The sequence below is a fragment of the Caloenas nicobarica genome, chromosome 2, assembly GCF_036013445.1.
Source record: "Caloenas nicobarica isolate bCalNic1 chromosome 2, bCalNic1.hap1, whole genome shotgun sequence".
Taxonomy (NCBI): Eukaryota; Metazoa; Chordata; class Aves; order Columbiformes; family Columbidae; genus Caloenas; species Caloenas nicobarica.
Genome location: NC_088246.1, coordinates 102,893,976 through 102,907,815, shown reverse-complemented (window position 1 = coordinate 102,907,815; position 13,840 = coordinate 102,893,976). Strand labels below are relative to the sequence as shown.

At 36.4% G+C, this 13,840-nt stretch overlaps 1 protein-coding gene across 1 annotated transcript in view; it reads left to right on the top strand.

Moving 5' to 3' along the window:
• Positions 1-13,840, top strand: part of ZNF236 (zinc finger protein 236) — a 76,300-nt gene that overhangs the window by 29,481 nt on the left and 32,979 nt on the right. Inside the window, 7 exon segments of the mRNA XM_065629268.1 lie at positions 1,313-1,516; positions 3,308-3,536; positions 5,126-5,398; positions 7,063-7,266; positions 9,721-9,865; positions 12,624-12,884; positions 13,112-13,362. Coding sequence (XP_065485340.1) covers positions 1,313-1,516; positions 3,308-3,536; positions 5,126-5,398; positions 7,063-7,266; positions 9,721-9,865; positions 12,624-12,884; positions 13,112-13,362 — 1,567 coding nt within the window.

Here is a 13,840-nt window from a genome sequence, read left to right as displayed (position 1 = left end):
ACAAAGTCATGGTTAAATCAGTATAATATAATAGCAAGTGCTATTCTCGCATTCATACAAGAGATATGAGATAAGGGTTTCTTTTAATCCTCTCATGAGAAGGCATTAGGAATACTTCATCAAATTCTCAGGATAGAACTTGAGTCAGGCTGGTTTTTCTTAATGTATTTCTTTGTAACAATCCTCAAATATGGTGACAGTGTCATTTTAACTGTCCAGTGTAATGTCAGTATAAAGAAAATCTCAGGGGAGTATTCAGATTGGAAAAAATATTACATGAATGAAGGTGAAGATTATTCTTTGTTAAAAATGATCTGAAAGATGATAGCATTTTATATATGTGTGTGTGTACTCCTGGAAGTGGTTATTTTTAGAGAACAGAAGTGAATATTAGAAGCAAATATCCAGTGTGTTCTAAGAAACAGAATTGCTGGACTAGCTATTATATAAACATATGCTTCTCTTTTCTGCAGTAAAATAAATGACTGAAAGTAGTTGTTTCAGTAGTGGTGTACTTATGGAGTCTATTTCTTGTAAGGAAGGAAGGTTTATAAATGAAGAACAGGAGGAGGTTTTATTTCTGATTCTAAAAAGAAATACCAAGGCTTTTAATCACTTTCTTTTCTTCATATTTTTTACTAGGGTAGCATAAGATATAACTACCAAATCGAAGATTAAGAAATTTGGTTTTTAGACTTTTAAATTTTGTTAGTATTTTGACACATCTACATGTTCATTTGAATTTTTTAGAGTATAAGAGATTCTTCTGAAATAAGGAGATTTAGAAGATTGAGGGTTGAAGGGAAAAACGTTAGTAGTTTTATTGTTCTGAAAGGTTTTGATATAACACCACAAATAACTTCATTTAAAAAATACGAACTAATAGAAGGTTATTTTTCCAAAGGACTTGTTTTAGTTAAATGGGAACCTTAAAATACAACTATGTCAGTGCCATTTATTTGTTTTAGAATTACTTTTCATGTGGAATTCTCTGCTCTACATGTGGAATTCAGTAACTGATCCCTGTGTTTTGTAAACTGGTTGGAAGTTTCAGTAGTTAAGATAAACTTAATTCAAGCTATAAACTTAGAGTTATGCAGCTTGGAAAGAACTCCAGAAAAGGAATGTACAGAAGCAATTCTTCAGTGGAGTGAACAGACCTTTAATGACAGTCCTGTATAATTCTCATGTCTTACACAAGTGGACATCCTTGTAGTGGGCAGTTAACAGACATTTCAGATAAGGGAGCCAAAGAGATCCGTTCGTATATGCTTTTCATCTTCCTGTACAAATGTACTGCTGTCTATTTCAGGCCACACATTTTCGGTCTCCACTTCTTCAACAGACAGAAAACCAGGTGTCTTCAGCTACTGCTCATCAGGGTCAGCAGGCTGTAACTGATGTCATCCAGCAGCTCCTTGAGTTATCAGAACCAGGTCCTGTAGAAAATAACCAGCCGCAACAACCTGTTCAACAACTCAACATTGCAGTGGGACTCAATAGAGATATTTTACAGGTAAGAGCTGTGTCTAAGAATAGATTTACATTTCAGTGTTTTCTTTCTTGTGTTTAGTGAAATTTGTTGTCAGCGTTTTCAATGGTAGCATTGCTTCTGCATTTCTAAATGATTTATCAGTCAAGAAAGAATTGTAAAGATCTGCTGAACAAATATGGAATGCACCAAGATATCTTCCATCTGCATGGATGAATGAGGAGCCCCTGGACAAACTCAAACACAAAAAGGAAGCCTATGGAGAGTGAAAGCAAGGACAGGTAGCCTGGGAGGAATACAGGCAAATTGTCTGAGCAGCCCAGGATCAGGTTAGGAAAGCTAAAGCCCTGGTAGAATTAAATCTGGCCAAGGATGTCAAGGGCAACAAGAAAAGATTCTATAGGTATATTGGTGATAGAAGCAAGACTAGAGAAAATGTGGGCCCTTTGTCTAATTTTACAAAAGCAAGGTTATAAATATTGATTACATGACCTGTAAGAAAGCTTTAAGTGTACACATCCATACATGCATGGTTTTTTGGTCCCTTTGGTTTTTTTTTTTCTCCTGTTGCCTAAGAAGCAGCTTGTGGCACACGCTTATATTATGTGGTGGTTAAAACATGTTGACACTTAAGAGAAAAAAAGGTTTTATTTGGTTAAAAAATGAGAATATATATGGGGCCTTTCTCTTGTTCTAATTAAGAAGGGCTATTTGAATATTTCCTATTGGTGCAAAGAAAATTCCTTTCCCATGTCAGAACAATGTTTTGTCTAAACCACTATTCTGTCCTTGATAATGGCAGCAGGAGATGCTGTGTAACAGAAGAAATGCAGGCAGTAATTCTACTGTCTGTGCTTGTTCTGCAACCTCCACTGCGTAATGGAACAGAGCAGAGAATATTCTTCTTTAGTATTGGTGGTAGCCTGCTAAGCTTTAAGCTATTTTTCTGTCTCTAGTACTTTAATACCATTTACATTTCTTTTTGGAAGACCTGAATGTTACATGTAGCTATGTGCTGGTTCACCATGCTACCTATGCTGAGTTCTGTAGTGCTGGGAATGTGATGCGTAGTTGCACCAAATCATAACACAAAATATCACTGTTATTGTGATAGCTATTAAAAATCTCTGGGTTTGGTTCTTTAAGTTGTCGTATGAGCATCACTAGCCATATTGTTGTACAAAATAAAAATAAAACATGAGTTTCTTCCAAGCAATCAAATATCTGCACACTCCTACTTAAATGTGTGTTTGAGGTCTTCGATCCAGAGCCTTTTCAGACACAGTAGCACCCATAAAGATTCTGACACTATAGTTCCTTCCGGATGTACATAAATACGAGTACATAGCTCTTGCCTCAGACTGATGGTTATCAGTGGTTTGTTAAGAGAGGCTTTTGAGCTTTTCCAAGTCTTTCTTTGGTTTAGCATTCTTCCTTTTTCTTTATACCATCTATGGCTTCTCTATAAACTGATGAGCTTCAAATTTGACCTTTTATGGGGAACTATTCGCTTGTGTAGTAAGCATAAGAGATAGCTATATATTCTTGGCAAATGCTTGATTCTGTAGAAACAATTGTCACTTTTCTGAAAGGCAGTTGTTGGCACATGTATTAGTGCAGGAAATCCAACTTAAAATCTCACAGACAATCAAAAGTCAGTGTTGTGTAAGAGTGTTTTTACAAATTTGGAATCCACTTGAAATTCTGGGAGGATGAGACATTCCTTTAATTATATTTGTATTATATCTTCTAAGAGAAGTTTGGGAAACTGTGGAATGTTTCTTTCTTAATCTAGTTTTTTTTGTTCTCTTTTAGCAAGCTTTAGAGAACAGTGGGTTGTCTTCAATTCCTGTCCCTGCACATCCTACTGACTGCAGCCAGGCCAAGACTCCTGGGGCCCAGGATCAGAACCCAGATGTCCAGACTCTCTCTAATCATCAGGCTGACTCTAATCATGCAGAACAAGATAAGGAGCAAGAGACTACAGATAAACTGGAGAAAAAAGAAAAAAAGGTTATTAAGAAAAAATCACCATTTTTACCTGGTAATGTTGCCACTGTTCGCTACTTTTTGTGCTGTAAGACCTATAGTATTTGTGAGTGTGATGGATTTATAAAGGGCTTTCCCAAAACACACTGTGGGTCAGTTACGAACTTCATTTACTCTTATCTAAAACACAGTATTTGCATAAATTATGACCAATAACATTTATAACTTTCATTATACTGATTAAAAAACATATTGGAATGGCATGAAGTGAAGTTACACTATTAAATTGTCTGGATTTAGATTGGTGGAGTTTTTGGAAGAGGATAAAAAAGAAAGAACATGAATCTCTTTCCCACCTTCACTGATCTAGGCCATGTAAGGAAGGATGAAGGTTGACATGGTGAATAGTACTTCATGTCACCTGTGTTTGGAATGACCATACTGTTATGGTATTGTTACCATAAATACATTATAATATTCCACCTCCGTACTGTACTGTGTGTATGGATTTTGTCTCTGCGTGCTGAAATACCACTTTAGTGTTAAGGTTGCTGAAGCTTTAAGGCTGCTAGTTTGTAGATACATTGATGTTGCTTATTTCTTTGCAAGGGATGCAGAAATTGATCTAAAATCAAAAACTCATCCAGCATAACAGTGCTAAAAATCAACATCAACTTTTTCCTTGGGTAATAATAACCGTTTTGTTCCTTGTGAGTAACAGTCACAACTTTCTAACTCTGACTACAAATAAAAATAAAAGGTCACTGCTGTACAGTCGAACACAACTGCCTTTATTTCTTGATAAAATAACATAATGTTGGTGTTTTGGCACGGTTTACAGAAAAAAAAAAGACAACACTGTGTCAACTGATTTAAATGAGTGAATATCTGCTATTGAATAACATATATAAGTAAAAAACCCTGATAGATTTTAGAAATTTCTTTTGTCATTTTTTGCTGAGACAAGATATGCTGTTGCTTTAGGATGGAGTTTAGGGTTCTTGGATCATAAAACAGCTTTTGTGAAAAAGTAGCCTTAAATTGTAAATATTTCAGAAGGACTTTTTTTACGCATTTTTGCTCCTTTAAATGTTTATAAATTGTAATTCAAGTCTGAATTTGGAGAAAAGAGGGCCAGACAAAGTCTCTCATCCAGTGAGTTAGAGAAGTGTTTTGTACTTAAAATAATTTTGTGTGGTTATGTTTGAGGAGTTCACTGTTGGAAAATTTTGTGTTAGATGTGGTATTAATAAGTTAACTGGTATATCATATTGCATTACACCTCAGTTCTGTGTTTCTAAGTGGCATACAAACTGCATTGTTTCTTTCTATTCTGTGAAGTCAGACATTTCTTAGCTTTTTTCTTTTTTTTTTTACCTTCTTTTTCAATAGCATTAAAATGTTTGAATTTCAACTGAGTTATGTTAGCGGTTTTTTTGGTCATTCCAGCCTACCACTATTTTTGTGAAGTAGAACACATCTGATAGAGAAGTTAATTGTCTACAAAGCACATTTTAATGGCATCTATTTGGCAAAATGTTTTTGTTTTGACTGCTGTGTATAATGATGACAGCGTAGTGGAATTTTTGAAGAACTGTTAAAATGTTTCAAATACATTCACTTTGATGTTGTTCCTTATTTTAGGTTCTATACGTGAAGAAAATGGAATAAGGTGGCATGTTTGTCCGTATTGCTCTAAAGAGTTTAAAAAACCAAGTGATCTAGTGCGCCACATTCGCATTCATACCCATGAGAAGCCATTCAAGTGTCCCCAGTGTTTCCGCGCCTTTGCCGTTAAAAGTACTCTCACAGCACACATAAAAACACACACTGGCATTAAAGCTTTCAAGTGCCAATTTTGTATGAAATGCTTTTCCACCTCAGGGAGTTTAAAAGTTCACATTCGTCTACATACAGGTAAGGTCTCAAAATTGCTTTTCTGTTTTCTGTTGTGTGGGTGAGACATTGAATGGAAAAAAAAAAAGTGAAGTGCTTAGACTGTAGAGATGTCTACCATGACATTGATATCTGTCAGAGAATGAACTGATTTTAGTGTCTTATAAGATGAACTTAATTTTTTGTCATAACTTTCTTGTGTTTCATGGCTTTGAAACTTTGGGCTCTTAAAAAAGCCTTGGACGCTTTCTGATGATGAATGAGGTGTTGCTCCCTTTTAATATCACTGTTGTGAGCGTATTTAATTGTGCTTTCTAAAGAGTCATATTCTTAGAATTTGATTTCTGATTTTAGTTATCCCCAGTCATCTATCATGTTTATTCTGTCTTCTCTCTCCTTCCCCCCATTCTTTGGTAATTTCACTGTATCACTCAGGACTGTTCGGTTACTTCCCATTTTATCTTCAACAATAACAGTTGATTGGTGTTTTCACCAATTTATCTGTTTCCACCATCTTATGCCACATACCTTAAAACTCCTCTGTTTATGTGGTTCTTGTTTACACCATATATGATGTCTTCAGTATCTGTTTTTCTGTGGCTGAACTTCTATCCTCTACATAGAGAGAAATGAATTTTTCACTCTTGGTGGACTATGTGGTTGTTTTCCACTTTTCTTGTTTTGTTCTTGCAGGTAAATAAGCTCTCAGCAAGATAAGCTCATCAGTGTGGTGCTCTTTCTTTACACTCCTGTTTATGTATTTACATTCTGCAAAATTATCATTCATTGGCTTTGTGCATTTGGTGTTCAATATGTTTTATAGTCAGATGGCTTTAATCCATGAGATATCAATGTTGGATTCATCTGCAGAAAGTTTTTCACTTTGTTTTTTGTAAACTTGGGAACCAGTATTTTTTTTTTTTGTTACTTTAAAGTCAACCTTACTTTATTTAAGACGTCAAACACATTCGAAGTGGCATAAGCACTTGGTGGCTTGAAAAATCGTCCAGTGTTTGTGGAACCCCAGCATGTATTTAGCCATCGTTCAGCACACTTGGTTTTCCTGTCAGAGATGTTTGGTTCTTCCTCTGTCTAGCAGGTCAGGCTTACTGGGTCAAGTTAGAGGTCTCTCTAACTTAGAAGTTTTCCAGTATCCTCTCCAAGGAGAGATTTCTGCTGGATTTTGCATTCCAGAAGTTTTTCTTTAATAACTCCTGTTGGCATGCGTTTTTGATTGCTATCAGAGTGTTGACATTTTCAGAGACCTTTTGACTTTGTCACATTACTGTTCCGCTATTTTGTCCTATTGTATATAATTTCTCTATGTGTTTGCTGATTCTTTTTTCTCACAGTATTTAACAGTTTATTTTGGAAGGACATTTGACCTGCTATCTGCAATTGCTAGAATAGCTTCTGGAACCCTTTCAAAATTGCTGTCACTTTTGCATCATCCAGTTTCTTGGCAATAAGCTTGCTTAAAGTGATGTGTTAAAACCAGTTAGTAGTTCAACAATTTCATATTTACTTTTGATTGTATTTTATGGATCTGTTTTGAAAACCTATTTAACAATAAACACTGATAGAAAGCAAAATGGAAAACACAGAAGAGAGAATCTCTATTTCAAAGCTACATTTCTAGGGTCGTGAAAATAAAATCACAAACTAATTTTTTTTTTTTTTCCCAGGTGTTAGGCCTTTTGCTTGTCCTCACTGTGACAAAAAGTTTAGAACATCAGGCCACCGGAAAACTCATATTGCTTCACATTTTAAACATACTGAACTAAGAAAGCTGCGACATCAGCGTAAACCTGCAAAAGTTCGAGTAGGAAAGACGAGTGTTCCAGTACCAGACATTCCTTTGCAAGAGCCCATACTCATAACTGACCTAGGTAAAGAGCAAGTAAATCTGTGCTTTCTTGAAATTTGGGTTTCAGTGGAAAATACCAGTTTAATCGAGCAAACACATTCAAAACTTACTCAGAAAGATGCACTTTGAAATAAGTCATCAGAAATAATCAGGCTTCAGAAAAGTGTTGTATTTTATAGTTTGCTTGCACTAGAATTAATATGAAGAGTATTTTTTACTTACAGAGAATTGTGTAACCTTTATAGAAAAATGTGTGTGCATTTTTACATTAAGAGAGGAGTTTAATTTAAGTATTGTTAGGCTGTTGATATAGAAAAGATACCAGACAGTTCATGACCTAGATTCTTAAGATGAATAAGTTTATTCAAATTACATACATTAATGAGTTGGTGTGTTATATCATTTCAGTGTATTTATTATAATTGTGACTTCAGCTGAATTAGTGGTAATCATTAGTGGTAATATTTCAAATAAGGGCAAAATAATTCTGGAATGTGCTATAGAGAATTCATGCAGTTATTTTAATTATGTTGCAGAATAATTGTTACAACCTTATGTAAAACCACTTTTTGGAAGAAGTTAAGTTGTTGTACAACTCAATCAAGACAATATATATTGTTGTCCAGTAGAGATCAACGTAGTGAGCAAGGCATTTACTCTTCCTTGTTGTTTGACTTGCCAGTCTGCTAACCCCTTGCCTTGTCTGTTGTGTAGTCATCCTTATATAGTAGAGTATTATATTGGTAATATCTTTAGCCTAAAGTCACTCTTGAAAAAAGCTTTCGTGTTCACTGCTTCCAAGAATTACTATATACAAGAGTAGTGGTTATTTTGGTATCACCTATAACAGCGGTGTCAAACTCGTTTTCACCAGGGGCCACATCAGCCTCGCGGTTGCCTTCCAACATTTGGCCCTTGGAAGGCATCCGCGAGGCTGATGTGCCCCCCGGTGAAAACGAGTTTGACACCCCTAACCTATAAGAAACTTAAGTTTTCAGAGTAGCAACAAAACTCAGCTGACAACTTCAGATATTCAGATCATGCAATATTTATTTTTTGAGTGAACACTGTAAATGGGTACAGTCCTATTTCTTGATTTTAAAGAAAAAATACAATTAAGATCTGTGCAGTGAAATTCTGGGTTTTGGGGGAAAAAAATAGTATTAGCAAAAAAGAAATACTATAAAACCTGTTTCCTATAGGTACTGGTAAGATCTGAACTCTGCTGATATTGGGGTGTTCAATGTGAAAATAAGAAGTTCCACTATTTGTCTAGAAGGTGTCATGCTTTTTCAACCCAGTGACAATATTTATATATCTTATTTCTTTTAGAGGTGTCAAGAAACTGGTATTGTTGCTCTGTACTAGTATTGATCTTTGGCACCTTTGATTGAAAAAAAATGTTGATACATATTTTGCATTTTTTCAAAAGCCTAAATTATTCTTTTCAATTACATTTGGAAGTCAGCAGAAACCCTTTGGGCTTTCCTTTCTGAATATGAAGCAGAGCATGCTAGATGAAGCAGTCTACAGAAAGAAAAGATGGTATAAAAGGCTATTGTGGTGAATATTCAGGACCGTAAAGGGATCTTTTGAATATCTGTTGAAACTTTGCATCACTCCCTCAGCCTTGTGTATAAGTATTGTGATGAGTACTTCTGCGTTCATAGATGTGTGAATGATGATCAGTGATTTCTTTACTTGAAAAATCTGCCACTGTTCCAATTCTGTCACTGTGTTTGGGATGATGCCTTTCTGTTGGCTGCTTCTGAGACGGAACTCTTGCATTAGCAGTTGGTCATTTAATAGCAGAAACTTTTAACTGATTTTCCAAAACTACACTTGACTGACTTCAGGGAGCACTGTATAAAGAGCATTTGTTTAAATAAGTTGAGTCTTTATTATTTTTTTTTCACCAATAAATTTTTGGAGGTACTCAGAGAATTAGTAAGACTGAATGATTTGCCAAAGCAGAGGAGGTACAACTACAACATTTTTTTAATGGACTTTTTTAATCCTCTAAAGGCAGGTATATATCATGGTGTTTTGTACTTTTCACAAAATGCCTATTAACTATTTGTCAAGTTATAATGTGTATCTGGGGCACATTGATTAAATGTCATTTAGGTAAGGTGGAGGTTGGAAGAGCAAAGTATCACTGGATGAGCAGTGAATTCATAACTGTCAGCTTTTTTTAAAAGTTAATGCTTATTTTGGACATATGTCTGGCTTAACATTATGAGATGGACCTATGGATGAAAGAACAGCTATCACTAAAATAGATAGCATCTGCAATATAATCTGTATAATGCTAAATAGATGCATGCATAACTTTAAGTGCTGAAAACGTACTTATTTTCTTTCTAAACTTTAATACTAAGATTTTAGTCACTTTTTTTAAAAATAGTATCTCTTCAGCTTACTGCCACTTGTGAATAACCTTACAAATTAATTTTTCCTTTTTGTTTGTGTGCAGGTCTTATCCAGCCAATCCCAAGGAATAGCCAGTTCTTCCAAAATTATTTTAACAATAATTTTGTGAATGATGCAGACAGACCATACAAATGTTTTTATTGCCATCGGGCCTATAAAAAATCTTGTCATCTTAAACAACACATCAGGTAAAATAAATACAAAGAAGAAAGGAAATGTATGTAATAACAAATTTCTGGAAAAGCATGAATTTTATATAATGTTCACTGAAAAGACTTCTTTTTTTACGGTCTCTAAGTAGTCAACCAGTGATAATTGAATCTTCTGGTAAAGTTGGAGGAGACTCATACCTATTTGCAGGTCTAGCAGTACAAGTGGTTGTATTTAGTGTGCAGCTTAGCTTATTAGCACTTTTTTTTCCTGAACAATGTGAAGAACATAGCAAGTATTGCATGTGAATTCTTGCCATAATCTTGCAATCCCAGATCATCTGCGTTGTATGTAACTCCTGTTTTTTGAGAAGGAAATTAGCTTTTTGTTCTGCGTGCTGTTTTCTGTGTAGTAAACCTAAAAGAATTTAGGCTTATGTTGTAATCAAGTAAATGTTCTTGCTTGAAGCTCAGTTCAAATTCCATATATTGTTTGGTACAACCAGAAGGTCATGGAGTCACAGAAGAATTAAGTTTGGAGGGGAGCCAGTGGAGGTAACTAATCCAACCTTGTTTTCAAAAGAAAAGATAGCTTCAAAGTTATATGGGGTTGCAGTTTTACAAGCAGTGAGCTTTGATATTTAGTGTTCCTTCTCCCATACAGAAAACACAAAAATGTGATGGGGGTATGTCACGGTCCATTCGGTGATGGACTCGTGATGGTTTGTTTACCTTGATCTTGAGGCGCAAAATTAAGGCAACCAAAATGCCAAGGGGTTATAATTCAATCAAGCAGTGTTGCTTTATTAATTTGCCCGAAAAGCGGCACGTGATAGAGAGAGTAGAGGAAAAGGAAAGGTAGAAAGAAAAGGCAGAAATGAGGTTTGGTTTACCACCGAACGAGCTCCAAAGGCGTCCCTCTGGTCTCGGGTCCCATGAGAAGAGTCCTGCCGGTCCTCTGTCGTGGTCCAGGATCCTTCGGTGGGGAGATCTCAATGATGTCCCGTCAGGAATTGTCTTTTATGCTTCTTCAACCCCACTTCGCTCCCATAGATCGATGCCAATCTCCGCCTTTATTGCGCAATCCAGGCTTAACTGCGCAGGCCCAAAAAAGTCCTCGCTTCACTTGCCAGGACCCATCTGAGTCTGCATTGCCTCGGTTCAGGGGTCTCTTGCTGGTCCATTGGGTGACCTCAAGACCCTTGGCGGGCCTCTGCGCGTGCTCTCCTTCGTAGGCCTTTATTACAGGGAGGAGGTGGGGGGCAAGTCTGGCTCAAGCAACAGGTGAAAATCCATCTTCTGGACAGCAGCTATTGTCCCCAGGTCGGAGAGGCCTTCGTAACGCAATTCCTTTCAGGTGGTGGGGGTAAGTTTGGCTCAGGTGACAGGTAGAGTCCATACAGCAGCCATTGTTACCCGTAGCTACAGGTCGGAGAGACCTGCAGAACACAATTCCTTGCTTCAGGCCTCTCTCCAAATCGTTGTGCAATTCTTTCTATCAGTCCATCTGTTCTCCAAGTCCCTGATGGCGATGTTCAGGCAGAAACTGTTCTTCGGACTGACTCTCACAGGGTATCAATCTCTTGCCACTGTGCTTCTTTCTGATTGATCCTTGTAGCAGAGTACTGAATGAAGCTTAACTTAGTTTGACTTTCTTAGGGGTTTTGTAGAGGAATTAGAAACTTTTCTTCCATGTTTGTTCTTCATTAATTGGCATTATTGTACCTAAATTACTAGACTTAACACTTGTGTGGTTGGTCTGTCTTCATGGAGTGGTGCTTATCGTTGCTTAGAAAGCTCTCTTTTTCTTTCTGAAACAGTGAGAAATTTGTAGTAGAGGTATTTTCAACAGAGCAGTGACTGAATAGTGTGTCAGATTCTCCTAGAGGCACACCAAGGAAGGGTTGGGATCCATAGACGTATATTGGTAGCAAAACAGTAATCTTGATACCTGTCACGCTTCATTATGACATTTGATGTGGTGGTCATAGACTTCTGAGGCTACTGGAATCATAAGCCATCCCTAACTTTTCCTAATTTTATTAAATCCTACTGCCTTTATCTTCTGTATCCTAGCATTCACATTGCCTTCCTCCTAGCTCTCACTCCTTGGATGCTACAGCTGTAACCCTTAAGATCCTCATTGCACTCGTCTCATTTCCCAACCTGTCCTTCAGTCTGTTTTATACCTCGGTATAGTCCTACACCTCTGGAAGGAAGGGTATAGTGAGTGGGACATGTTGATAGTACAGGTGAGAGAGTTTCCCCACTTGAATATTGTTTTCACCTAGCAGTCTGAAAGACTAGTTGCACTGTGCCTTGTTCAGGGGGTATTCAGGATGGACACAGTCCTTTTCCCAAAAGTTTCATTATTAAACGTAGTAGTAGTATTATAACATAATGAGGACTGTATATTTTTCTCCAAACTTTTGTGGATGTTACTTCAGGTGAATCAAGGAAAATACATGTAAATGATAATACACTAGTCTGAAGAACTAGTATACTAATCTGGCATGGAAAAATTCAACCCACATGTTTTAATTGAGACAAAGTATGATCAAGAGAGGAGATCAGACTGTAGAACACAAAACTGTCAGACAGTGTTGCTTCTAGCCCTGCCAGTGATGAGATGCAGGTTGTTTATAATTTATTGAAGCTTTAATTTCTGGATTTTCTTAACTGAGGCCTCTTCCATCCATACAGCAGTTGCCTTTGTTTGGTTTATTTTTCTCATTTTAAAATTCAGTCTTTTAATAACTACATAAATCCACTTTAACTTCTGCTTTCTTTTAAAAAGGTCACATACTGGTGAAAAGCCATTTAAGTGCTCTCAGTGTGGAAGAGGTTTTGTGTCAGCTGGAGTTCTGAAGGCACATATTAGAACACACACTGGATTGAAAGCTTTTAAGTGTCTTATATGCAACGGGGCCTTCACTACTGGCGGTAGCCTCAGGCGACATATGGGGATCCACAATGACCTTCGGCCGTATATGTGTCCGTATTGTCAAAAAACTTTCAAAACGTCACTAAACTGTAAAAAACATATGAAGACTCACAGGTATGTTTAAAATTTTTATATGAATCCTTCAATGTATTTTAGTAGCTGTTCCTTAAAGATACTTGATGCTAATAAGTGAATAAGGATGTTTATTTATGGTTAACAAATACTTAGGTAGCTCTGAAGTTGTAGTAAATTATGATATATAATAAAAATTTATTCACATAAGTAGTTAGGATAACTGTCTAACTGAAGCCATAAAAAGACCTTCTTACCTTTCTTTGCAGATATGAACTTGCACAGCAACTTCAGCAGCATCAGCAGTCTGCTACAATAGATGATTCTACAGTAGACCAGCAGAGCATTCATGTTTCTACACAGATGCAAGTGGAGATTGAAAGTGATGAGCTACAGCAGTCAGAAGCTGTTGCGACAGATCAGCAGGCTATTTTAGAGTTAGACCAGCAGCCAGTAGTAGGCACGGAAGAAACAGCACTAGAACAACAATTGGCTGATCAGCCTTTAGAGCAAGATGAGGGTGAGTATTTGAAATATAAGGTTTATGAGGTAAGTTTGCAAGTTCTCAGATAACTTTTTCTTCACAAGTTTCAATGATTTGGATTTCAAGACGATGCATATAAACAACTAGAAAAACACATGGAGTAAAAGCTAAGTACTTAAAGTATGTTGTATAATTTCTTCCATTCATGTTTAAGTTTACTGTTAAAAATATAAAAAGATTAAGGTTTGCACCATGTAGTTGTACCAAATAAAACTACTAAACAAATATAAAGAAAAATAATACCATGTGCACAAAACTTTACCATGTCACCTCTATTATTAATAAAAAGCACTACTATATAGCCTACTTAGGAAATAATGCCTGTGTTTTGAGGTGGGAGAATACAAAATCTTTCATGTAACTTATTCTGTTAGTAATAGTGGAACAAAGTGTTTTGCCTTTGCTTATTTGTTCTTTTTCATGGTGTAATGGGTTAGCAGGTGCTACAGAGCAA